The 24,526-nt window shown below is 53.5% G+C and overlaps 11 protein-coding genes across 11 annotated transcripts; 4 read left to right on the plus strand and 7 right to left on the minus strand.

Annotated features, from left to right (window-relative positions):
* Nucleotides 1-605: 605 nt before the first annotated feature.
* GLOTRDRAFT_141513 (uncharacterized protein) lies at nt 606-2,984 on the plus strand (the record flags this gene model as incomplete). Its single annotated transcript, XM_007872940.1, has 3 exons — nt 606-1,256; nt 1,564-1,677; nt 1,733-2,984. The coding sequence occupies 3 exons, from the start codon at nt 606-608 to the stop codon at nt 2,015-2,017; spliced, it is 1,050 nt and encodes a 349-aa protein (XP_007871131.1). The 3' UTR covers nt 2,018-2,984.
* GLOTRDRAFT_82332 (uncharacterized protein) lies at nt 2,159-4,220 on the minus strand (the record flags this gene model as incomplete). The annotated part of the gene is made up of 3 exons (XM_007872941.1): nt 3,726-4,220; nt 3,384-3,672; nt 2,159-3,336 (listed from the first exon to the last, which is right to left on the minus strand). The coding sequence occupies exons 1-3, from the start codon at nt 4,206-4,208 to the stop codon at nt 2,159-2,161; spliced, it is 1,950 nt and encodes a 649-aa protein (XP_007871132.1). The 5' UTR covers nt 4,209-4,220.
* Nucleotides 4,221-5,060: 840 nt separating this feature from the next.
* GLOTRDRAFT_141515 (uncharacterized protein) lies at nt 5,061-6,646 on the plus strand. The gene is made up of 2 exons (XM_007872942.1): nt 5,061-5,812; nt 5,867-6,646. Exons 1-2 carry the CDS (start codon nt 5,109-5,111, stop codon nt 6,267-6,269), a joined length of 1,107 nt encoding a protein of 368 aa, XP_007871133.1. The 5' UTR covers nt 5,061-5,108; the 3' UTR covers nt 6,270-6,646.
* Nucleotides 6,647-6,683: 37 nt separating this feature from the next.
* On the minus strand, nt 6,684-10,048 carry GLOTRDRAFT_133974 (uncharacterized protein; the record flags this gene model as incomplete). The annotated part of the gene is made up of 3 exons (XM_007872943.1): nt 6,684-8,054; nt 9,143-9,361; nt 9,425-10,048. The coding sequence occupies 3 exons, from the start codon at nt 10,046-10,048 to the stop codon at nt 6,684-6,686; spliced, it is 2,214 nt and encodes a 737-aa protein (XP_007871134.1).
* An 848-nt stretch (nt 10,049-10,896) lies between these two features.
* GLOTRDRAFT_133975 (uncharacterized protein) lies at nt 10,897-11,489 on the minus strand (the record flags this gene model as incomplete). The annotated part of the gene is made up of 2 exons (XM_007872944.1): nt 10,897-10,920; nt 10,959-11,489. 2 exons carry the CDS (start codon nt 11,487-11,489, stop codon nt 10,897-10,899), a joined length of 555 nt encoding a protein of 184 aa, XP_007871135.1.
* A 978-nt stretch (nt 11,490-12,467) lies between these two features.
* Nucleotides 12,468-13,815, minus strand: GLOTRDRAFT_97038 (uncharacterized protein; the record flags this gene model as incomplete). The annotated part of the gene is made up of 7 exons (XM_007872945.1): nt 12,468-12,557; nt 12,588-12,767; nt 12,810-12,826; nt 12,954-13,004; nt 13,340-13,400; nt 13,486-13,537; nt 13,679-13,815. The coding sequence occupies 7 exons, from the start codon at nt 13,813-13,815 to the stop codon at nt 12,468-12,470; spliced, it is 588 nt and encodes a 195-aa protein (XP_007871136.1).
* Nucleotides 13,816-14,637: 822 nt separating this feature from the next.
* Nucleotides 14,638-15,912, plus strand: GLOTRDRAFT_97039 (uncharacterized protein; the record flags this gene model as incomplete). The annotated part of the gene is made up of 1 exon (XM_007872946.1): nt 14,638-15,912. The coding sequence occupies one exon, from the start codon at nt 14,638-14,640 to the stop codon at nt 15,910-15,912; it is 1,275 nt and encodes a 424-aa protein (XP_007871137.1).
* Nucleotides 15,913-16,269: 357 nt separating this feature from the next.
* GLOTRDRAFT_97040 (FAD/NAD P-binding domain-containing protein) lies at nt 16,270-19,167 on the minus strand (the record flags this gene model as incomplete). Its single annotated transcript, XM_007872947.1, has 12 exons — nt 16,270-17,166; nt 17,211-17,271; nt 17,321-17,506; nt 17,546-17,580; nt 17,633-17,733; nt 17,786-17,999; nt 18,052-18,213; nt 18,272-18,391; nt 18,424-18,535; nt 18,640-18,788; nt 18,890-18,952; nt 19,003-19,167. The coding sequence occupies 12 exons, from the start codon at nt 19,165-19,167 to the stop codon at nt 16,270-16,272; spliced, it is 2,265 nt and encodes a 754-aa protein (XP_007871138.1).
* A 405-nt stretch (nt 19,168-19,572) lies between these two features.
* Nucleotides 19,573-20,894, plus strand: GLOTRDRAFT_97041 (uncharacterized protein; the record flags this gene model as incomplete). Its single annotated transcript, XM_007872948.1, has 7 exons — nt 19,573-19,848; nt 19,942-20,025; nt 20,059-20,190; nt 20,260-20,477; nt 20,634-20,663; nt 20,701-20,745; nt 20,831-20,894. 7 exons carry the CDS (start codon nt 19,573-19,575, stop codon nt 20,892-20,894), a joined length of 849 nt encoding a protein of 282 aa, XP_007871139.1.
* On the minus strand, nt 20,837-21,606 carry GLOTRDRAFT_66929 (uncharacterized protein). Its single transcript, XM_007872949.1, has 2 exons — nt 21,198-21,606; nt 20,837-21,141 (listed from the first exon to the last, which is right to left on the minus strand). The coding sequence occupies exons 1-2, from the start codon at nt 21,596-21,598 to the stop codon at nt 20,985-20,987; spliced, it is 558 nt and encodes a 185-aa protein (XP_007871140.1). The 5' UTR covers nt 21,599-21,606; the 3' UTR covers nt 20,837-20,984.
* Nucleotides 21,607-22,003: 397 nt separating this feature from the next.
* Nucleotides 22,004-24,395, minus strand: GLOTRDRAFT_141517 (Glc-6-P isomerase). Its single transcript, XM_007872950.1, has 9 exons — nt 24,363-24,395; nt 24,199-24,280; nt 23,165-24,142; nt 23,048-23,115; nt 22,927-22,992; nt 22,665-22,868; nt 22,491-22,605; nt 22,276-22,436; nt 22,004-22,215 (listed from the first exon to the last, which is right to left on the minus strand). Exons 2-9 carry the CDS (start codon nt 24,218-24,220, stop codon nt 22,171-22,173), a joined length of 1,659 nt encoding a protein of 552 aa, XP_007871141.1. The 5' UTR covers nt 24,221-24,280; nt 24,363-24,395; the 3' UTR covers nt 22,004-22,170.
* Nucleotides 24,396-24,526: the final 131 nt, after the last annotated feature.

Below are 24,526 nucleotides of genomic sequence, written 5' to 3' on the forward strand. Positions count from 1 at the left end.
ACTGTGGCACTGGGTCCCGACGTTTCGGAAGTCAAGAATGGGCGGAATAGAGATGGCCCTTCTACGAATGAGATACTCTTTACTCGAATCTCCCAATCTGCAGATAAATTCCAGGTATGACTTAGGTACCTAACCGGAGACTCTTGCTGACCTCACTACCTTGCTTTACAAAATTACATTCCTGCGGCGCTGGAAAGTAGCATATTTCAAAAGTATCTACAGCCGGTTGTGGACCTGGTGCATCATTTCTTCTTCTCTCCCGTGAATGCGCATGGTCCTCTTCAGGCCAGGTTAACGCAGAACCAAGGAGGTAAGGTGGCATTTCATCTGCGGTCTCAAGACAACGAATATATAATGACGCGATTCAGTTCATCTAGCACAAATAGGATTTCACGTAGATGATGTTGACGCAGCTGACCGATTCTGGCAGCGGTCATGCAGTGGCGACGTTTCATGGGAACGCTCAAAGAAATGCTTTTGTATCGTGTTATTTGCGGTTGGTACATATGATACTTCTCTCGAATCATGGATTGACGGAAAATATGCAGGAGCCTCATACGATCCAGCCGGAACTCGTACCATGCATTCTGCAAGCAGGGTCCTCTATGGCTAATCTCCTTACGGAGGCGCTCGCACAATGCCAAGAAACTGAGGCACGAGTCGCAATTATCACTGACGAGATGCGCTCGCTCGTCGTGAGGCGGACAAACGTCATGAGTACCGGGATCGAGGCCGAGATTTTCTCGACTGATGAAGTTTCCATTCGAAGGCTTATTGCCCATTTCGTCTACGAAGAGACTTTAGAGGGAGGTCTCTGTGCACTGGACTTCATTCCACCATCACCCATACGGTCGGGTGCTGAGGCTCGAAGGCAGCCTAGACCTCTGCCGAGGCTCCTGTTGCGGAGGTCATTCGAAGACTTCGACGTTTATACCATGCAGAGGAACAGACTGGCTTGGGGGGATTTCATGATATGGTGGAAGATCTACAGCGAAGAGGCGAGAATATCGGGCAAGGCGCCATGGAACCTGCATCCTGGCACATGTCTTCCCGTCTCACAACCACGTATCTTCAGTGAGGGTGGACATAAGACATGGGTCCCGCAGGGACGCCCGTTTTTCCCCATTCCAGCGGAGACGAAAGCACTGGTTACGCAACATCATAGACCTAGGGATGACTACTTGCATAGCCTCCTCTACACCGGCGGAATGCACGATCCGGACCCCCAAGGCCACTGGTTTCAAATTTCCGCCATTGTACGTGCCGGTTCAGATCTATACTCTCAGACCTTTCTTGGTCATTACGATTCACGCGGCCCACTCTTGTGCTTGAAACTTTTCGATGAGCGGTTCTTTCCCTTACCAGAATGGCGTCCTGGGCATTGCGCACGACAACGGCTTAATGACTTAAATCTGGCTATTGATATGGCACGGCGAGAGGAAGCTGCGTACAAGCGGCTGGAATATCTTCAAGGCTCCCTTCTTCCACACTGTTACGGGTTTCACAAGGCAAGTATATTTGTTCCGGGACAAGTGACCGGGACTAACTGAGTGATCTACATAGTTCCTCCTTCCGGGCGGATGGCATGTATATGGCTTGCTCATGGAGGCTATCAATGGCCCTACCATGGATATGTCGGATATAAAAGATCGACCACGCGAGCAACAAATAGACATCGTAGGTTGCAAGGCAATACCTCTTTGGACTGTATCATACTGACCTTTCTCGGCAGATAAGGCGGCTGCGGCATGGGCTCAGAGCCATCCGATTTGCGGGAATCGAGCAGACAGACTGGAAACTTGATCAGATTTTGTGCCCTCCAAACCCCGAGAATTCCACCTTTGCCCCTGATATCGTATTCGTTGATTTTGCATTTGCTCTGCAGAACTGGGGAGACGTGATGGGATGTCCTCTGCACCATGAACCCGCAGCGCTTGAACTCGAATTACGCGACTGGGGGATTGACAAGGAGATCATGGATTCTTGCTGGTTCGAAGCCACCGAGGAAGAGTATTGATCACGTTTTAGACCTTTTCGTGCTACTAGTAGATGGAATGCACACGAAGCGCCGCTACATATTTCAGATATTCCAGCCACAATTGATGTACCGGTTAAGATCGTGTATAACGGACGCCCTTCCTGTCATCGTTTCCGCGTCTCAGAGCATCAATTGGAGCAGTTCCCCCGGGACTATGGGCCGTTTATTCCAATCGTGCTCCCATCCAGGCTTAGCGCCTTCTTCATCACCGATGGCAGGAAGACCATATACTGCAGTCACAAACCAGATACTCTTGTCACCTGTCGGCCCATGTTCGTCCATCAACGTGGGCAGAACCGCACGTGGAACCATGAGATTAGTATTGGCATCCGTCCTCATCGCTTTGCCTTTGCGTGAGCTACTGCCACCGTTACCGAGCTCGGCGATCCCACTGACACCAGCTCTCGACGCGGCACGCGCTTCGCTTCCTCTTTCTAACGTACCAAAGTTCTCGCCCGTCGAAGGCTCCAGCGCACGCCCGTCCTTCCCCTGACCGTAGATCGCAAAGCCGCCCTCAGCGCTCCACAGCTTCCTATCTGACTTGATCCTGTGGACACGAAGATGCCAGAGCGGCGTGTCGGGTTGCGGTGGGACGAGCCACGTCTCAATCTCGACCCCTTTCCAGGGGTACCACATGCTCCTGAGCCACTTTCCCTTGCGTCCCTCCCCTGAGCCCTCCCACTCGACCCGCGCCTCTTTTGTCTCGCGGCGGCATTTCCACACTTCGCCCGCATCGTCGGAGAGAGCAAGCGTGTTGTCCCCGCCGAGCTCCTCGAGAGTGAGCGAACCTACCGGGACGGAGTATCCAAACGCCGATGAGTACGCCAGCTTCCCATATTTCGCCGCGCTCTGCTTGACCGGGTACGAGCACTGCTGCCCCGAGCTGAGCAGGAACGTGTGCCCGCCGAGGTTCGATGCGATGTGTAGCGGCTTCTCGAGGAACTTGACCGTGTTCCTCAGCGCCGCCGGGTACGGCTCCTCCTGTGCCGCCCAGAACGGGTGGCTCTCGGGCAGAGCGAGGACGGCGAACGCCTTGCAGAACCAGTACGGGGAGCCGGGGGAGTTGTAGTTTTCGGTCATGTTATGGTTCGGGTAGCAATAGCCGATTGTCATCGTGCCGTCCGGGTAGTACGCACCGGGCTGTTTAGCCCAGTAGCGTAGGTTGCGCAGCTGCAGGCCCTTGATTGCGCCCCATGTGAGCGGGGCGGGTAGTTCGACGTCGGCGAAGGCGAGAGCGCCCCAGAACGATGACATCGCCGCACGATACGTGAGCGAACGGCCGAAAGGTATGCCGCGGCCTGATCGCGGTTAGAGATGTGTTATCAGTGCGCCGTAGAGCACTCACCTTCTTCGTCGAAATAGTGAACAAAGTCAAAGGCGAATTTTCTGGCCCTATTACGGAATTCTTCGCACCGCTCGGGATCGTCATCCTGGGCGAGCTTGGAGTAGGCTAGCTGGGCAAACTGAATGGCGAAGGACGAGGAGTAATAGTCCAACTGGACTACACCCTCCGGCCCGTCTCGCGACCAGCCGTCGCCGATGTAGAAAGTGTCGAGGTGGTCGAGATCCTTCTTCATGCGTTCCTTGGACCCTAGTGGGTGGCCGACCTTGGTTAATCCGAGGTTCGCAAATACCTGGTGTCATGTGAGACTCAGATATTCAATACGGGAATAGATGAGGATCTCACCCTAAACCAAAGCCAGTTCGTGTTCGGCATCTCCTTGTCGTTCATGCTCGCCAGCCATTTGGCAAAGTTGTTCTTCGCCTGTTCGGAGAGCGGGTCCCACAGTCTGTCCTTGGCAACAGCGAGAGCGAACCCAATTGCGCTGCACTCTACCATCCGCTGGTCCTTGTCTCTCATGTACCCCCAGAACTCATCGCCGTTCGGGTCCGTGCCGCTCTCGAACCCCTTCACCCACCTGTGCGTGCCCGCGTACTCGCCCCCGCCGGCGAGCAACGACGCTAGACCCCATATCGGTCGGGAAAACCCTTCGAGCTGGGCTGCAATGTCATCGTAGTGGGTGCCCGTGTATCCGAGGTGCACCCGCGCCCCTCCAGGGGAGGTGTGTGGCGCGAGAGGGTCTAGCAAGCCGACGAGGTAGGCCCTCACGTCGTCTTTGGTTTTGATAGGGTTGGATGCAAACGGGCTCTGGATGGTGAAAAGGGCCATGGCAGACGAGCTGCTATGCATTGGTCGTCGACGGAGGTCTTAAGACGATCGCAGGATAGACACCGGGCCGTGCCCCGCGGTCATCCATAGCTTGGATCCCGGACCGGCTGAGACCGTGACGGATGAACAAATAGCCGAGGCTGCTGGTACATACATATCCGCACTATGATACATAGTACCAACGTATGCGTGAGCAGGTCATTATTCCGAGAGCATCCCAGAGTAGACCTCACTGTATGATCGCTTTAAGTGCGGGAGTCAAGCCGCTAGAGGGTCTGCAACTTTAAATATTGGAGGTTCGCAACACGATATCCACGGAATTATTTTGGTGCCAGGTGAGATGATGGGTAGGGTCGTTTCACAGTCGGAACCCTCCTCACCGTAGCGGCAGTAGCCCTTCCGCCTCGAACCTTCGGTGTCGTTCAGACACACAATTGTTGTGGCTGCCACACGACATGGAGAAGTGAGTGAGGATTTGATCCTTCCAGGGTGTGAGCAGCAATACTCATAGATTCAACGTAGTTTCCTGCCTGCTTGATCCTGACTTCGGCCGTTACAAGGCAGCCGGACATCATATCGATGCTATACCGTGAAAAATCATGACTGAAAGCATCATATTTATCGTACGGTGACAACTTGACAGTAGTATAAAACCCACGTTATACAGGTCGTAGCTGTGGTGTAAAGGACTCGCACCTGCTGATGAAGTCGCTGAACGCGAAGGACCGAGATCGCGCCACAACCGCAATACGCGGCAGGCAGGTGACCGTGTTTGCTCCATATTTGGATTTATTGTGACTTGTTTGGTCTCGGTTGCGATTCATGCCACCGACGACGACGAAAGGCCTTTGCTCAATACCACTTCCGTCTCCCTCGATATCGTCCAATCTCGTTTTCAGAATGGCTCCGAGGGGTGGTGTATTAGACTCGTCGCCGATACCAATCCCGCCAGCGCCGGAGGCGCGCCCGAATCCCCTGAAACGGTCGGCGTCGACTGCGTCGCTGCCGACACCACCCAGGACTGTTCACAAGAGGAGGGGGCGCGGCCATGCACCTGTCACTCGTCGCAGGAGACCGGCGGGACATTCAACCGCAGAAGAGACCGATGACGAGCGCAGAGACGAGTTGTCGCACCGGCGACAGAAACGACGGAAACTAGAGACCATCGAGGAGACGAAGGAGACCGTCGAAGAAGACGAAGATGCATTCTGGATGGGTCCGTCGTCGAGCAAGGCAGAGGTTCGGAAAGAAAAGGTCGTAGTTGAGAAGAGGACGCGCTTGGTCGTGGTGGCCAGCCCCAGTACGAGCAGCAAACCGCGTACACGCTCAGAGTCACCCTCGAAGCACGTCGTCCTCGACCGCATCAAGGCGCCTGTATCACCCCCTCCCTCGCGGCGCCAGCCCGCTCTCCCGGTGACGCCACCGCGTACGACGCGCTCGGCCACGCGCCAGGCCCTGCTCGAAGCATCTGGCGGAGTCGCACGAGACTCTCCGGAGAACCCGTTCTTGGACACTCCCGAGTCGCTTGTGGGTGCGAGTCCGGGACCGCGCACGCCGTCGCCCACTGGCGATCTCGACGAGAAGCCTACCATCACCTACGTCTTGTATGTCTCCCTAGCGCTTGCTCCGCTCCTGTTGTACTGACCAGTTTCGACTAGCCGTGGCAAGAAAGCCGAGTTCGTGAATCCGCATTACAACCAGTCTCCGACTGCCCGCCTGCGTTCCCGGCTCCCGCCTGAGCACCCCGACTTTGAGCCGGACGAAGCCTGCCCGCCCAAGTTGCTCTTCCCTGCTGCGCGCCGTCGGCGCAAGGCCAAGGAGCCAGAACCGGCGGCCAAGCGCCCGCGCAAGAAGCCCGCCGTCAAGTCGGAGTGGGATACAACCGACGAAGAGGACGGGGAGGAGGAAGAGAAGGGGCCCACCACGCCCAAGAAGAAGAGGGCGAGGACGGGCACTGGGACGCCGGACCCGAGTCGCCTTGATCAGGGCATCTCGGTAGCTATGGGGGACGTTGACGAGCCTCTGCGGCGGGCGCTGGGTCCTTCCCGGGGAAGGCGTTGACGTCCTTTGCCCCGCTCGTTGCGGCATGATTTCCCTGCGGTGACTTATCGGTTATTGGTATGACGCTCTCCTCCACCAGCCTCTCCTTTGCTTTTGAATAATGCCTGCCATCCCATATCGGTCGATGTGTCGTTTCTCGTTTCATGTTTCCCTGTGCTTTTTTGCGATACCTGCTATTTCCGCCCCTCGCTGCGACACCCTATCCACACACATCCATCCACATCACTATTTCCTATTGTCACTGTCAGTCGAACCGAATTGCCGATGCACTCCATGTCATCTCACGTATCTACTCTATCTCAGTCCTCGCGTAGTAGTCAAGAATAGTTTCACAGAGCTTGTAGAGAAGATCGCAATATACAACGTATGTGCTTCAGTAGCGAAACGCGCGATTTGAGTGACGTATTTCCTTGTTTACTCGAAAGAGATGAGATTCTGTGCTTCATGCCTTTGAGCCTGGATTCTCTTGAGGTGTGCCAGGGGCCTGCTGTCCAGAGCCCTGACCGCCTCCATCCACGCCACGTCCAGGTGAGGGAAGAGACCGTCCAAGCACCACGCCACCTTGGCTGGATCGTGGCATCGGAGCCGCGAGATGGACAGGTACGTGAGCGTCCCAGCAGGTGCGACGAACATTTCGAGTTTCGAGTCGTCCAGTTCCTCGGCGACGACACGAGATAAATGGAGGTGTCTCAAGTGCGGGAGGCGAGACGGGAGGCGGGCGAGGCTGCGGTAGGTTATGCTGCTGTTGGGCACGTCGAGGTGCAAATTCGTCAATGCGGGGTAGGCCGTGAGAAGCTTCTCAAAGTCGAGATCGCTGAGGGTTACGCAGGGCACTCGGCTGGGGTTGAGTTCTAATGTCAGCCCTTCGAGGTTGCGGAACCGGAGGAGCGTGGAGAATACAGAGCGGAAGGAAAGCGTGGACAGTCGCGCCTCACGCACCAGTTTGTCAGTGGTGGGACCGGGTCGCGGTTTCACGCAGATCTCGAGGACCCGCAGGGTATCTTTGAATGCTAGTAGTCCTTGGCACACCTCTTGCAGGTCCATGGAAGTAATAACGTACGGGTCTCTAGCCAAGTAGTGGAATTCGGACAGACGCCGGGACGATACTGTAGCCAGCATGTCTTGCACTACCTGAGAAGAGGCAGCTTCAAGAAATAGCTTCCCAAGCTTTGGAGAGACAGATTCACATCCCGAGGATGTCGACTTCTTGCACGAGTTGCTTAGACGGAGATTTACGAGTTTGCAACGTGAGACGTCCGAGGAAAGGTCCAAAGGGGTCAATCCATATTGCGCATACTGCACGGGTACCAAGTCCTCATAGAAGGAGATGTTCTGAAGCCAATCAAGTTGCTTTAGGAACGTTATGTCGAATCTCGAGGAACAACCCCGGAGCACAAGGGTTTCAAGATCCGGGACTCTCCTGGACAAACTTTTGAGGAAGTTGTCAAGTAGTGCGTCCCCGCCGCGGGCCCTGGCAAGCTGCGTGAGGTAATGAGAGTAGCATGCTACAGCGCCAACTTTGAGGCAGCGCAAGCGACTGTTCAGCAAGGCGGAGATTGTCGAGGCCAACGTTCCGTCGAGAAGCTCGCCTGTCTCGTGTTGCCACTGTAGCTCGCGCAGGTTCGGAAGCAGTACCTTCCCTCTGGCTCGGAAGACCTCGACTATAACCGCATGGTCGACCTTCAGCCCGAAGCATCCAGGCCTGTACACTTGGCGCAGAAGCTGTATACGTTCTGCATAGGCATCGAACCGGGACCAAGTATCATACGGAGTGACTCCATGCACCTGCTCAGATTCATAAGCAGCTCAGCGTGCCACCAAGGATAATGGTTCACGTACGTACATAAGTGTATCTTCCCACTGTGAATTGGACTTTGCTCGGTACGAGATTGAGAAGGGGCATCAAGTCATGCATCTCGCGCCAAAGGGCATCCAACGCGAGTGTAGTCCACTGCCTGCTACACGCAGCAAGATTAACCAAAGTTTTCTTGCAGTCCATTGACGCGAGTTCGCCCTGGAGTGTCATTGTGCATACTCCGACCTGTGATCACCAAACCTGTATCGAAGCAGAGAGGGATATGCCTGTCGATTTTGAGTGCGTAGTCAAAGTCGTGCCACTGACGATAATTAGCGCAGGCGTCAGAGCAGATGAGAAGTACCAGGTGCCTAGTCAACGAAACAAAGGGCGATGAGTGCGTATCAACTGAAAGGGCTGTCTTGGAGTTGGACCCCAGTTAGTCCGAGGTATTGATCAAGCCGTGTGCCACAGGCAACCTGATACATCAAACGTAGTACGAGCCTGGACATCAACAGAAAGGGAGGAAATGGGCCCATATCGAGCGTCGTATACTCCCCTTTGTCTGTGCGAGCCTGGTTTGTCCTCTGCGTAGTTCGAGGACGGGCAGCGTTGGACAGCTGCTATCAGCCGGTTCATTGCATTCCGTGGAAACGTGGGGATTCAGAGGGTCGTCATAGTCCAGAACAGGGTTCCATAGGTATGTGGCTGGCCTGAGAGACTGAGACAAACTTCGTAGAAGGGCTCGGGAACGTATCTTATGCTTTGCTGTCAGTGCTTTGCATTAAACCACGCAATGTGATCTTAACTACGTGCAATGTCCAGTACCACACATGCAGACTGTATGCAAGGAACGACAGAAGGGGACGAACTAAAATACCATGATCAACATCTCCTCGGTACCCCAAAGGTCGGGTGGACAATCATCAACACAGTCTGGATATACTCGGCCACAGCTGGGCAAACCCAAGTGCGCAGGGAAGAATCTCCGGGCTCGTCTGCGCTACTGAGACGAGCAGTGGAGAAAAAATTGAATATATGAATGAACCGCACAATGGAGGAATGCAGCGACACCTACCTCGTCGACGGCTCGTTTCGTCCCTGCATATCTTCTTTCAACGCCAGCTATGTCGACGTCAAGAGGAACCTCAGCTTCATTCGTAACTTCGGGCACGTCGAAGGGAGGATCGGACGGCGGTGGCGAGGGTAAGGTCTTCGTGGCGTCGAAGCGTCTTGGACGTGATGCTGACGTTGGCGGAAGGCCGTCGCCGTCCGACCGCTTGCGATATACCTCGACCTTCAAAAGGAAACAACGGTGAGCAACCAAGCTAGGTACTCAAGCGGTTGACTGTTCTGTTACCGTTTCCCCAAAGGCGTCGTCGATTCCTGTCACTCTCTGCCAAGTTTCGTTATCTTCCCTCAACCGTCCATACGAGCTTCGACCTCGCGTAACAGATGTGACCTTGAATAGCCGTATAGCCGCATCACTATCGTCGCAGTCTGGAACTTCCCTCTTGGCCATAGGGGGCGGTAAATACGTAACGACTCTACGCTTGTTATCGCCTCCACTAGCCACACCATCTCTCTGGTCAGCGCGCCTGGCCAGCGCACCCGGTAATTTGAACACGCCGCTTTGCTTGATTCCTGCGCTCGTCTTCTCCACACGGGTTTTCTTCTTTGGTGGAAGCGTCGACCACTCGTCCTCTTCCAGGGAAGGATGACCGTAAGCCGCTACATGCGTGACCTTCGACTTTGACCGCTCACGCGGTTGGACTGCTCGGGGAGACGCCGAGCTCGGCAAACGGAAGCCACCTGGAGCGATGACCCTGCCTGCCGGCTTACGGACAGGAACTTGGGAAGAAGCGACCTTCACAATTGGGCTGGAGTTGACCAGTTGTGCGACCGCAATAGGTTCAGTTACGAAGGGCCGTTCACAGGTGGGAGAGGCTGGTAAGGGCAGCGCAGACGCCAGCCATGCCGGCATAGTACGATCTAGCTCCGAGGGAGGGATCCGAGGACAGGGCGAGGTCCTCACTCCAGGACGTGAGAAATGCGACGCAGGAGCATTGCGAGTAACAGGAGGCATCGAATGCGACCCTTGTGCACTGGACGCATATATCGCTTGTTTCGTCGCAGTGCAAATCCGAGAATCATCCCTCGCGACAGCGTGAAGTTCAACGCGATCTGTATATTAGAATTGTCCAAATAATCTGCCTGACAGACACAGTGACGTAGAACAAATCCTTACTGGAGACTCCCGTTGGCCGAATTTCCTTGAACGCTGAATTGGGCCAACGACGTCCGTCGAGAGCCCGAGAACGGAGTGGCTGAGAGTGTCTAGCGCCACCAGTAGGTGATGATTGAGCGTATCTGTCAGACAGAGCCAAGGGATCCGAAGAGAAGCACCCTGGATTCGGAGATCGAGCAGGAGACGAAAGGGAGGCATTAATTCGGTGAGGCCTGGCTTGGTGCGGGAAAGACACGGTTCTTCTGTTTTCGCTGGCGGCAAGGGCAGTATGACGATGTTCGCCAGCTCTACGTGGCGAAAGGGCCCCAGAGAGATCAAGTCCAGGGCAAATAATTGAAGTATCAGCGGAATGCAAGGGTATATGCGCGGGAGCTTCAGAAGCCCTTCTTGACAGAACCAGAGCAGGAGGGTCAGATACAGCATCGTTGGGAAAAGTCAAGTTGGATCTATCCTGAATCTGTGCCATAGAGCCTGAATCACTCATAGTCTCAGGAATACGACTGATAGTAGCCACGTTAGCACTTCTACTGGGTATATGCGCTCTATCACTGGGCGTTAGCAGTTCGCACGAAGCATTAGACGGTCTAGCCGGGATCGCATGCCCATCCCTAGCCTCAAATGCCCTTGAGCGTGGGCTGAGACGTACAAGGCGAGAGGTAGGCTCCACAACAGCCGAAGTGTAGACAGGTACAGTTGGGTTATGAGATAGAATATCTGCTTGCTTTTCGTGACTTGGACCAGCAACAGAACGGCCACGTTTCACAGATAGGAAGGGCAGACAAGAATCAGAAGGACAGATGGGATTCTTGGGTTTGTTAAATCTTGCACGCTCAGCCTGCCTCTTGAAACCGTCCACGATCCGCCCTTTCGGCCCCCCCTTCGTCGTCTCGGACGGCTTAGTACCAGTTGATACGCGAGGACTCGGACGACCAGCTCGAGACGCTGCATTAATCTTCGCTATACTCCAGGGATTAGCCTTGTACTGAGCCTTATCTTCTCGAGCACCGAGGTCGATCTCTTTGAGCAGCCGAGCGTCTTCAGTCTGCTTTGTCGCCGAGGAGAAGGATTCCGAGCCCTCAGCGTCGCTGTCGTCAGAATCGGCAAATAGGTTCCGGTCGCGTAGATTGAAAGTCCAGTCGGATTTCGCCCCTTGCGCAGCTGAAGGGTTATGAGACATAGAGATGATGGAGGAGACGGACAGACTTGAATATCGCATTACTATATATGTGGGAATAACGCACGTAATCAAGTCGCACGGTATACGTAGGCGTGGTCGCCACTGTAAATAGTTGAGAAATACGTAACACTGAAAATATCCTCTGAAGTACTACCCAGGTCACCCTGCTAAATCGCAGGTGCGGCTTGCGTAGCGCGTATTCTAGCAATGCGGGTTTTTGTATTGACAGCTGAGTTCATTGACTGATTGCGTCGACCATAACCTTTGAGCTCGGCCATGCCGCAAGGTCACAGATCTACCCTCAGAGAGGGAGCCCTGTACATTTTTGGGCGACATGAAGTCCACCGTTTAGGTTGAGTGCTTCTCAATACGTGGTCATTAAATTGACATGTACTCCCACCTCCAACCGGTACATTTTCGGTGCACCGCTATCCATAACAGTGGAGACTCAATTGGGGGAAGATTAACAAACAGCAGCGAATCCGAGACCTGCTCTTTGGCTTTGATCACGGTAAGTCTAGCCCATCACGAAGATTCTTTGGCTGCTCCCAGCTATGCGACATCGGAACCGCAAGGAGTAGCTAGGAACCTCTTGGCGGGTACGTTGTGCCAGGGAACACAGTGAGCTAACAGTTTCCGAGTCGAGGTTCAGAAGCGCTGCATGAGTAATACCTGGAATATTATAGGGCGATCTCGAGGGGAGATCGGCGGTCAACGGTAAGCACAGATGTTGGAACCTTTACACTGGATTCATCGTGGACATCACAGTTCCTGACTGTATCCAATTGCCGCGAGCTGAAACTTACCCTCCTGAAGTCGTCTCGAAGCGTACAGGTTAGATATATCAGATGAAAGTGAACAGTCGCCCTTTCCCGAGTTCATTGTAACTACTGCTCTCTTCCCAGCGGCAACTACGTATATGAGTCCTCCAGGTGGTCTCACATAAGGTATGTGTATCTCCAGGATCGTGAGCGATTCTCAAGGGAAGTCGCCTCGGGCAGCCCTCGGCACCCCAAGGGAACCTTCCCGTTTCGGTTCTGTTTCCCAGAGCTGGTCCCGCATCCAAGGCTACGGCATGTTCTTACATTGTCCTCCCACCGCGCTCATCATCATTTCAGATTTTTCATTGAAAACTGGGGCCCAGCGACTGCCGTGCAGATTTGCAGCTTCCTCTCCTCTGCTGGTGTGGGATGAAGCTTGTCTCATCGAGTCGCCCGGCCCCTTCTCGATACCGAGCTCGGACCTACCCGCGCTCAACACGTTTCCGCCCACGGAAGACTAAGGTGGAGTTAGCGTTATCGTCAGTCTTTCAGTACCTACATTGACTGCAACATATGCTGTTCCGAAATATCAGGTGCGTCATATCTTACGTCTCTTGCGGGCAGGGAGGTAGTGAGATCGGGTGCGGATATCCTGGGCATATCTCTGCAGAGCTATTCTGGTCATCATCTGAAAATATCGTACCTCCGCGCGCCTTAGCAGAGCCGACGATTGTCCTGTCCCTCGCTGAAGTTCCTATTAGAAGTCGGCACTCCAGCAGGGAGAAAGAGACATAGCGTTGGTGCCATCGATGCCACAGCGGTACCTTCGATGACAGTATTCCCATACGGAAGAAACTCAAGGTACTCTTCCATCAAACCACGCTCCCAGGTTAGCTCACCATTATTCATTGGACCGTGCCGTGTTTTCCGGTAACCATGAGCTGTTACGGCAATCCTGGTTTTCCACAGTACACGCCTGCAAAGGTGTGTAATTCCACCTACCATCCTGGAAGGCACAGATGCTTTACACGGCGGTCTCACAACAGATATACGGCAAATATGTCTCTTCTTCTGTCAGTATGCACTTACGTAATGGAATGCACAGCGGATTGACCCTGACCACCTTATCGCTCCTCGATTCAGCCGCTATCTGCGAAGAAAGGTCGACAATGACCCTTGAATTTACAACCCTATGCACCGTAGGCTACGAGAATGCTGGGGTTCGAAGGATCCACCTTGAATTTCAGACATTCCTTCCGATTCTGTATGCCAGAAACGTAGGACGGACTAGAAATCCAAGATGGATAGCCTTCTCGAAAGGCTCATTGGTGAGCTTAATCGTTTACATATTTACACATGCAGTGCAGAACTATCCGGTGATCCGCTCACACGTGTAGCTGCCTTGTTCGAATCGAGGTACGTACTTACCCAACTCTAACTGCAATGCAGATGATGATCACGTATGGTGGAAAGTATTGCTTAATGACTGTTTTGCCGTATCCGACAAGGCGGGCCGTGCATGTGAACATTTCCCAGGTGGTCGGCCCACTGATCCTCCCGTGCATTCTCGCTATCCGTCGCTTACCCCACAAGTGCCCGACATTGTGTTCCACAACTCAATGGGTGGAATACATGCAAAGATGTTACCCGTATCTCGTTCCACTCCACATGCGGTTGGGAAGCGCTTATGCAGTCCATGACAGGCGCTATGATTCTGCCATTATCGTGGTATGATGAGGCGTCGCTGTTATAGCACCAAGGGTTAACAGGGTCGTACCGGCGTACGGTCAGATATCGCAATGTCTGACATACCGGAACCTTACCTTATTATGTACGTCGCTCCATTGGAGCTCCGGAACTCCTCCCAGAAACTAAGCGATTGACATAGGTGATGGGACATCCTCCCCTGTATTCGCCGGAAATCAACGCCTCGTGTCTAGCGATACATATTCAAACGTAAACGAGGACATCCCTTCTCTTTCCAAACCAATGGATAGCTGTCTGATAGGTTCGTACGCTGGTATCGTGTCAGTTCTCGTTATTCATCGCTCCTGTGGATCAGAATACGAACAGTCACTGGTGGGTTGCGAGGTAACTCCGGCGGTATTCGGTTACCAGATTGCACGATTGCACCTCCGCAATACTGAATCTTGTCTGGTTTCACGGCGTGCCTCGCGGCGTTCTTAACCTCTCGCTCTTTCTCAGCATATTGACTGGCATTTTGGTTCGACTATAAAACACGTCAGCGCATGGCGTGCACCGCCTTTTCATTCTCTCCCAAGCCCCCACTCTCGGCTGGGTATCCACTGCGCGAACGATCAACTGCAGTCCCAGCTCTCAGTCCAATCCTCGACACGCTACCTCTCGTGTCTGACATCGTTACCACCATGGACGTCGTACCGCCCGAGCTCCTCTCTCACATCATCTCCTTCTCTACCCTCGACGGCGGGTCGACAGCGCAGTCCCTGCTACTCGCCTCCAAGACAGTCCACGCGCTGACTCTACCTTTCCTCCTCCAGTCCCTCTCCTGCTCCGGCCTGTCCTCCATCCAGCGATTAACTTCCATCCTTAAGTCGCTCAAGAATAACGCAGAGCGGGACGGTCGTAAATACATACCGCCCGTGAAGCATCTTTTCTTGTGCGATGTCAGCGGCAAACGAGCTTCTGACGCCGACACTTTTGTTCCTACTCCGCCGGAGTCGGAGGACGGAGAGCAACTGCAAGAGCGTGTCGATACCCCGAGGGTAGAGACTTCGAGCGACGAGATCCATAGCCTGCTGGTGGCCTACACTGATCTGTTCGACCTTCTCGCTCCTTCCCTCGCATCGCTGACCTTCCTCGCCTACAACCCCAGCATCACACCCTACCGAATTATCATTGACACATATCTCCCTCGACTTCGCTATCTCTCGATGCGTTTCACTGCCATACCCTACATGCGGACGTATGTACCGGATGTCAGACCGGAGGGAGAAGCGGATTCGGAGGTATTAAAGCACAGGCTTCCCGAGCTCACACATCTTCATATGGGATTCACGTCCAAACCCATGCTCTCCGATGTGCCCCTCGGCTTTCTCCAGATGACATGTGAACGGGCGCCTAACCTATCGGAGGTTAAGCTCACCAATGTACGATTCTCGGATGATTGCGTGCAATCTCTTCGGAAGAGCTTACGCCTCGGGCGCTTGGTCAAGTCGCTACAGACTCCGAGCACGCCAAGTCTGGTCGACATCGACGCCACCGACACTGCCGAATCTGAGCAGGGAACTCTGCAAGGGCAAACCGACGCGGCGTCGAGTACGGACGACGACTCAAGCACCGATGTCGAAGAGGAGGAGGAAGACATTCCTGACACCCCTTGGGCAAGCTTGGACAGCGTCTATATTCAACCTGCGAGATGTACCAAGGATGACATAGCTCACCTTGACGCTCTCGGCAACTTACAGATCCTTGCCTATGTCTCAAAGTCGCAGTGCCGCTCCCTTGGGGGAAAACAGGGGGAGGAAGAGGGTGGAAAGCGCACATCGTTGAATATCCTTCCTACCGCGACGGTAGGGGTGTACAAAGAGTGGAAGGAACGTTGGGCGGGTGAGATCGCTTCCATTCCCAATCTAGGGAGCCTCTACGGTGAGCGTGAGACGGAGGAAGATCTACTTGCTTAGGTGAGCTCGTCGCATTTACTCTGAAACTAAGCTTCATACACTGATACCGTCCTACTTGTTGCGCAATAGAATTCATCATCGCTGAATGACTGTCCGACGTCCTGATTGTGATTTCATTCGGTCCCTTCATCATTCGACTGTAAAGCGCGTCCAAAAATCTGTATTTCTGCTTCCTTAAACGGTGTCGCACTGTCAATGTTGTTATCCCTTAGAGTCTTGGTCTTAATTGTATGTACCCGTCCATCTGCTCGCATGTATCGTCGCAAGTCAACTTCGCATCCTGTAACACCACGCTTCTGGAATACACAATTTACCGCAGCCTAGCTAAACTACGCAGGGATCAGTTATCCGTGCTCTTTATCCAATCATCAGCTCGAAGTAGTCCGCTACCCCCTCCAGGTTCAAGAGAAACGCTCCTGCAATGCCATCTGGACGCACTATCACGTAGACGCTGTCCGAATCTGAGACGCCATGACGGTACGCCGAGTAAGCATGACCTTTGGAGTCCACGTATATCTTACCGCTTCCTCTTCGCCACGGATCAAGGGTCATGGAAGAAGCTCGCAGCAGAATATAATAAGCCGACGCTTGTCCCGTACATTCGTACGGTTCAAAGATGTCTTGAGCTGCGTCCAGAGAGGGAATTGTAAACAAGGGCGGGAAGACAAGAATGACATGCATCCCCTTGCCAGCAGTCCGTCCAAAGATTTCGAACAGGGTTACGGAGCCGCCGGTATCGCCTCTGGTGTTTGTATCTGTGAACAACGAAGCGCCCAACTCCTGTAGTTCTCGCGCGTCAGGAGCCCTGTCGCCGGCCGTAAGCTCGCCTCGTGTTGCATCGTATGCGCCCTGAATGCCATTCCGTGGGTCAAAACCGGGGTGCCGTTCGTCCAGGACGATGCCGCTCCATCGGTAGTTAACCCCCAACTGCAGCAGATTCTTCGGTCTGTACATTGGGTCCTGCCTTGCTCGCGACGCATCATCGATTGGTCGATTAAATTCCAGAGCATGCAGAGAGTTGGTCAGGTTGAGCATCTTCGCTATCACCGGAAGGCGTTCGGAGGTATACGATTGCAGAAGAGTTTCACGAGCGAGGCCCTTCAGCACATATGCGAGTTTCCATCCCAGATTAAACTGCAAGAGCATCGGTATCTCCTTCCCTCTCTGGACAGTGGATATATAGAGATCATACCGAGTCCATAATCGCAGTATTGAGTCCTTGCCCCCCTGCTGGAGAATGGCAATGTGCGGCGTCTAGCGTGCGCGTGAGCTTCAATTCAAAGTGATGAGTGACATACAGCACCTCCTACCAAGAATACCCGTCCGACTTGGAATTTCTCTGCCATACGAATATTCGTCCTATATGATATGATAAATGTAAGAAATTGAGTTGTAGAGGCCCACTCACCGCCACTCAGTTACCCAGCTGACGTCGGTGAACTCGATGTCCGATCTATTGCTCACTCGATTGAAAAGGGCTTGCATGCCCTTAGGATCAGTGGGAACTGGATCGGGGAGTTCTGGGCCGATTGCATGAATGCGGAACATAGGGGAGGGATGGAGCGGCTTGCAGAAGAAGCTAAGGTAACCGGACCTGTGAACTGGAACCTTACCCGGAGTTATGCAGACTTACGCTATCGAATCGAATGAGCCCCAGCGATGCCAATACTATGGGGGCATTGGGATCAAGCGAACGCACTTATTGACAAGACGAACGTACATTCCGATCAAGGCCAGGAATATCTGCGTTCCCGGTGAAAAGTCGCTCTGATTCTTGGGTTTCACCTAAGAAGCTGATGCCTAACAGCTTCCGAGTCCGTCCTATGTTTGCCGTCAGAGACTGACTTGGGGAATGTCGTACAACCGTTCGTACCCTTTGCACCGTCAGCGCCAATTAGATATCGGCATGTGATGCTTTTTGCCACCACATTTTCGTCCCTGGTGACGTGGACGTGCGCGAGGGCGGTGTGCTTACACTGTTCTACGGAGATAAGCTCTGTACCCGTCTCGACTTCCACGCCCAGGAGTGAAAGGTGCTTGCGAAGGATGCACTCTAGAATGCCTTGACTGATCGGCGCGGGTTTCGACTGTAAGCATAGTTACACAACATGCTCAAATTATATGGCAGGGAGAGCCCACATATGGAATGTCAGGAGCAGCTTCGGCTATCTCAGCCCAATCGATCATGTTAATTGGGTCATCCAGGCGGGCGCCATGGATAGCCATCCTTAATGGAGGAGTAGCCACATCTAGCACCTCACGAATGAATCCCAGGAACGCAAATACTTCAAGGGTTCGAGGCTCAACATCCACCAAGCGTCAGCACAAAACATAAACAACGGGCTTGACGTGAGCGAACCTGGCTAACCGTCCCTCTGGCTCCCATATGGAACTCTCTCCTGCGCTCGATAAGCCTCACATGTATCCCGTAGCGACGCAAGGCGATAGCTAAAACGAGACCTGCAGGACCACCCCCGACCTATGCACGACCGTGGATGAACAGATCAACACAGGCTCGTCCCAGGCTATGACTGACAATAAGGACTGGAATCGTTTCATGCATTCACGCTCCTGGCCGTATTGGAGGATAAGTGACACATACAAGAGGAGTCCATCTGGCAGCCTATATACCCCAGGTACCATCTATGACGACTGACTTAGGGAAGTACGGGTGCCAAACTGGTAAAGCTTCAAGCGGTTGATTTGCATAGTAAATAGAGGACGTACTCGACAACGTGTTCGTACTTCTGCCTCTTCGCGCTCAGAAGATAACGAAGGACGTCGATGTTGATCTGGCTGATAAGCCTACTGTTCAGTGCAGCGCGCGGGCTCCCAAAACCACATCTTTGAGGCACTATCGGAGGCCTCAGTGACATCTTTATTACTTAACAACGGAGACAAGCGATGAAGTCGAAGCAGAAGGAGTACGAATCTCACGTTCCAGTTATTCAGAATGTGACATGAAGTAACAACCTACGATTCTCCTCGACGAGACAACCACGACCGTCACAGGACCAGACACTTCCTTCGCCTGGCATAGCTGAATACGACGTCGAAGACTTCTTCTTAGTATAGCAGTGGGTGGCTGACCAGCGCAAGTACAGTCAATCTTCGCAAGATTGCGCTGAGAGCCTGAGAAAGCCTCTCATCTCTTAGACTCTCTTTCGCTCCCACAACGACTGAATCGAAGGTCAGGGCAGGCTCAGAGATATTTGTGGATATGGACTTCAAGGTACTCCAGTTGAGGTTGTTCATGGCACTCCTATTACCAGGCCCTGCCACTGCCGCTGCCACAATCGTGCGAAGCCGGCATGACTGACACGTGCCCGACCGCTGCCACATTAATGCTCGCAGTGCAGAGGGGAACTCAAACACGGTCAGGTGGAATGCCAAACGCTACTCGCAGACCGTTTGACGCAAACCAGTAGGCTGCTTCTCTGAAGCCATTCTCTTTACTAAAGTAACCTTCCCGCGCTCGAGATACTACACGTGCAACGCTACTCCCTCCCTGCGTATGAGAAGTTATTGATCCCTTCCTTGACTTCCTTGACAATTTCCGGGAGGTCGTCTGGAATTGCAATAAACGTCGCGAAGGCTCTTGATGTTCTACGCAGTCTGCCGGCCCTTATAACGCTCGTCCTGGAAGACGCAATATTGCCAATGTCTTGGTATACAAATTCGTATGCGGAAGATAGAGAATTGCTTGCGGGGTCGCCGAAGTGTGACACCGTACTTCTGCGCTTGACGAATCTCCATGTTCGAGGCAACCTCATTCCTTGCGTCGAGCTCCTCCCTAATCTCACGCTCCCCACTCTTGGCCGCCTCGACCTTGCCTTGGGCTCACTTGACTGCAGTCTCGGACGGAACCGTACCACCGATATCATCGAAATCGAAGTCTCCGAGGCTATCAAGCCTCTTACCGGGTTGATCGCGAACGTCTCTCATGGTGGTCATTTCAAGAAGCTTGCGATAACTACTTCTTGGAGACATGACTACATCGACCGGCAATACGAGGGCATTTGTGCATAGACTCGTAGCGAGTCCGCGGATTCGGGAAAGACACAGACCACGGTCCGCCTAGGAGTAGGGGTAAAAGAGAAGAGGTCGGAGAAGGTGCGACATGCTCTCCTCTGCTGTCTCCACAAGAATGGACTGCAATATCTGCAAGTCCCTACCCCGCTCGCCGAGACTGCTTGGGAAAGGCGATTCAACGATGCGCAAGACGTGACCAGACTCTGGCTCACGGGCGCCGACGATGCGATCGTCAACGCATTGTCGGTTACGGAAAAATCAACCAACAAAGGGGAGGGAGTCTCTTATTCCCCAGTCTCCAAGTTTTGCGCATAGAGGTGGAGTACAATGACGGCGGGTACAACGGAATTCGCAGAAAAACTTGCCCGAGCGCTGAAGTCAAGGCAAGATGCTGGCCACCCTTTGGAACGGCTCCACATCCGAGGAGCCGAAGGCTGGACGGATAATGATGTGCGAAGCTTACAGAACGTCGTGAAGGAGCTTACTGTGGAGACCTCGGCAGACGTCCATGTCGTGACCGAAAAAAAGGAGAAGTAACACGAACGTGGGCTAGAAAGGACTAGGGGCGAGCGAGACAATTGTGCAGTGATGTGGTGGTGGTGGTGGTGCGGATACTTGCGTAGTTAACACGTAGTCAGCTCTCTACCTAGTCAGATCGTGCGAATCAGTAATGATCGAGCGTAATGTAGCCGTTGGAATTTCATGGGCGGCAAGAAACTGTACGTATCCAAGGAGTATGACATGCAAGGCTTCCAGATACTGGCATTCTCGCGGGAGCGAGTGTGAGGTCCCACGGCAACAGTGAGTATTGACCCGAGAAAGCTAAGAACCAATTATGCGGTGGTCAGTAATATCGTACACGCTCATGCTTACCAGGGCATCTCAGCATGTGGTCGGGATTTAGTCCGAACGTGTGCTCAGTTACGCGCCAGCCTACGGCCGAGTCGTGATCATGGCCGCATGGATGTTGCATTAAATCGATCAAGCAAGGGAATGCTCTACAGCCTCATTAGACCACAGCCTCAATTATTGGACACACATCAGAAGAATTGGCCTTCCTCGATGTCTCTCGGGACGGGAGAAGTGCCCACAGGGCTCGGCCAGTAGCAAGGCAATGTTTCGGTCACCCGTTCCGCATCACCTCTTGAGATGAGCTCGGCCTCCGCCAGGTCTCCTGCGACAACGGACATCCAATACCTGCGTGAGGGAAGAGTTAGTTTTCCAGATTGGTAGAAACTGTGAATGGTATATACCTGCAACCCTCCATATTTCTAGTAAAGATGTAATGATCCCGACCCTTCTCGATAAGGACACGAAGGACACCGCCAACGATCGAAGTCTTACACGGTTCGATGGTGACGCATTTCGCCTGGTCAGCGACGACACCGACGTCTTCCTCTTCCAGGATAATCATGCCCGGCTGTCCAGCTGCGTTCGGCGCACAGTCAATCTTTACAGAACGACGTGCTGCAACTTCAAGGAAGATCGACCAATGATTAGTCGGTGGGAGATCACCATCGCCCAGATTATCCAGGTTTGTGAGGGCAACGAAATGTATGGCGAGGACGGGCGACGCCAAATCGCTGAATTTGAACCGGGATATACCCCAGTTATCGTCATTTTTGAGATGACTCTCGACTTCAGCCAGGTTCATGATAGGATTTGGCGTTGAGTCTGATGCTGGAAGAACGACGACGGTTGAAAAAGGTGGGATGTAGCCAGTGACGAGCTACCTCCAGACTCTCCGGAACCGACATTGTCCTCAGCTAGTGACTCGACTGACCCCGTGGCAGGCTCTCGAGGGCTTCGAACAAATCAGTATTTGTACGTCCACGCGCAGCGGGGTTGTAGAAGTCGCCGAAGGGAGAAGGTTGGTTGACAGATGCCAGTGTGGCATGCGGCGCAAAGCCGGCAGAATGATCGTGAGTAGCGGGAGGTGCGAAATGCGCGAACGCTGCTTCGCTTGGGGAACAGTCAACACAACAGGGCCCAGGTTCAGAACGGGTTGAATGGACTTGAAGTAGAGCTGTGACATGAGAACCCGTGCGCAGTTCTCGCATTATGGGCAAACGTAGGCTTCGAATCTCTATGAAATTACAGTAAACATGCTATCGATATAAATCAGATTTGCGTTACAACGCTCTGATTGCTCTGCCCGTATTTTTACAACGATCGTACTGCTTCTATGTCTTCTTTCTTTCCATCTCAAAATCGCGCCAGGACCCTTCACTCCTTGCGGTGCTTCTGGTAGTAGTGGATCAAGCCAGTCGTCTGTAAAATCCTTCATTTCAGTGATCTCGAACGACATGGAGTGAACTTTATACTACTGACCGAGCTATCATGTCCCTTGACATCCTCAGGCTTCCCAAGCTGTGCGAGGATGTTCTTAGCGAGCACCTTCCCGAGCTCAACACCCATCTGGTCGAACGAGTTGATGCCCCAGACGACACCCTGCACGAAGATCTTGTGCTCGTAGAGAGCAATCAAAGCGCCTTTGGAACCTTGTCAGGCGACATCCAGATCAGGCATCGAATCCACTGTCTCACCGAGAGTAGCAGGGGTCAACTTCGGGAACATGATACTGTTGCTAGGCTTGTTCCCCTCGAACACCTTGCTCTTGACCAGTGCCTGGCTGGCATTCGGGCCCAGCTCCTGCTTGACCTATTCGCCACCTCTCCGGTCAGCGAGGGTTTGCCGAGTCAAGTTACATAGCACCGTACCTGCTCCTCAGTCTTCCCGAACGCGAGTGCCTCTGGCTGCGCGAAGAAGTTACTCAGCAGAATTCGGTGATGTTTCGAGTTGCCAATAGGGTTGAGCGTCGTGGCAGGAGCGAGGAAATCGCACGGAATAAGCTTGGTGCCCTGGTGGATGAGCTGGTAGAACGAGTGCTGGCCGTTGGTACCCGCCGCACCCCAGATGATCGGCTGGATTACCGTCGGGGTAAGTTCGGATAAATTACAGGTATGCTGACGGGGTGCTTACCCCGGTCTGATAGTTAACGCGTTGGCCGCCCTTGGTAACCGTCTTACCGTTCGACTCCATGTCGCCCTGTTCGGAAGGTCAGCCTATGCCATAAGTAATCTCGGCGATTTCGCACGCTCACCTGCTGGAAGTAGTCGGCAAATTTGTGGAGGTACTGGTCGTAAGGGAGGAGACAGTGGGTCTGAGCGCCTAGATGTCTCTTCAGTACCGACGAAGGTAAATGAAGGGATTCCCATACCATAGAAGTCATTGTACCAGATACCAATGACAGCCAGGAGGACAGGCAAGTTCTTCTCCAAGGGCGTTGTCTTGAAGTGCTTGTCCATCCCATGTGCGCCCTTGAGCAGCTGCTCAAAGTTGTCGTACCCGATTACCAAGCAAATCGACAACCCGATCGCACTCCAGAGACTGTACCGTCCACCGACCCAATCCCAGAACGCGAACATGTTCTCCTTTGCGATACCGAACTCCGTGACGGCCTTCGTGTTGGTACTGAGCGCGACAAAGTGCTTCGCGACGTGCGCCTTGTCCTTCGCCGTCTCGAGGAACCAGTCCCGCGCAGTCTCCGCGTTCGTGATCGTCTCCTGCGTCGTGAACGTCTTGGACGCAATGATGAACAGCGTCGTCTCGGGGTCGCATACGCGCAAGGTTTCCGCCATATGCGTGCCGTCGATGTTCGAGACAAAGTGCGCCGTCAGATCGCGCTTCGAGTAAGCCTTCAGCGCCTCGGTGACCATCACAGGTCCGAGGTCCGAGCCACCGATACCGATGTTGACGATCGTGTTGATGTTCTTACCGGTGTATCCCTTGTGCGTTCCGTTCCGCACGGCGTCGCTGAACTCCTTCATGTGCGCCAGCACCCCCGAGACTTCGCTAACGCCCGCCTCGGAGATCTTGAACTCGTCGAAGTTGCGGAGAGCAACGTGCAGGACGGCACGATCCTCGGAGGTGTTGATGTGCTCACCGGCGAACATCTTGTCCCGATACGTCTCAACCTCAGCCTCCTTCACCAGCGACAGAAGCGTGTCGAGGATCGGTTGGGTGATCAGGTTCTTGGAGTAATCCAAGAGGAACGTTACTGAGGGATCGTCTGGAGAGACATATTCCTTGCTGAACTTTTCAAAGCGAGCAGGATCCTGCGCAAAGAGCTCCTTCAGTACGAGCTTCGAGTGTTCCGACTCGTAAAGCTGCTGGAGCTTCTTCCAGGAAGGATATTCTGGATCACAGAATTCAGCGGGTTGCCCTACGCGTCTTTCTGTCCTGCGTGCTCACCTGATGCCAGTCTCCCGCTCATGATGAATGTCGATGTCGATGGTCGTTACAGTGTCTGTCTACTTGGGATATCTCTGTCGTCCTTAATATCGTCATATCGTGGGAAGTGATTCCCATCGGTACGGAGGTCAGTGGCAGATCCGGCCTTTTAGGACCCTGAATACCTTGAGAGCAGAACACTCCCGGTTCAATCCCTGCTTACACCTGTAACGTTTCAGAGCTGCATTCAGGGTTGGAGCGTAGTATTCAGCAACATACTCACTATAATCAGACGACCTGGATAGCTAAGATACGAAGAAGGCAGGACAGATAAGTCCCAACTATCCGA

Source organism: Gloeophyllum trabeum (genome assembly GCF_000344685.1).
Source record: "Gloeophyllum trabeum ATCC 11539 unplaced genomic scaffold GLOTRscaffold_00021, whole genome shotgun sequence".
NCBI classification, from domain to species: Eukaryota; Fungi; Basidiomycota; class Agaricomycetes; order Gloeophyllales; family Gloeophyllaceae; genus Gloeophyllum; species Gloeophyllum trabeum.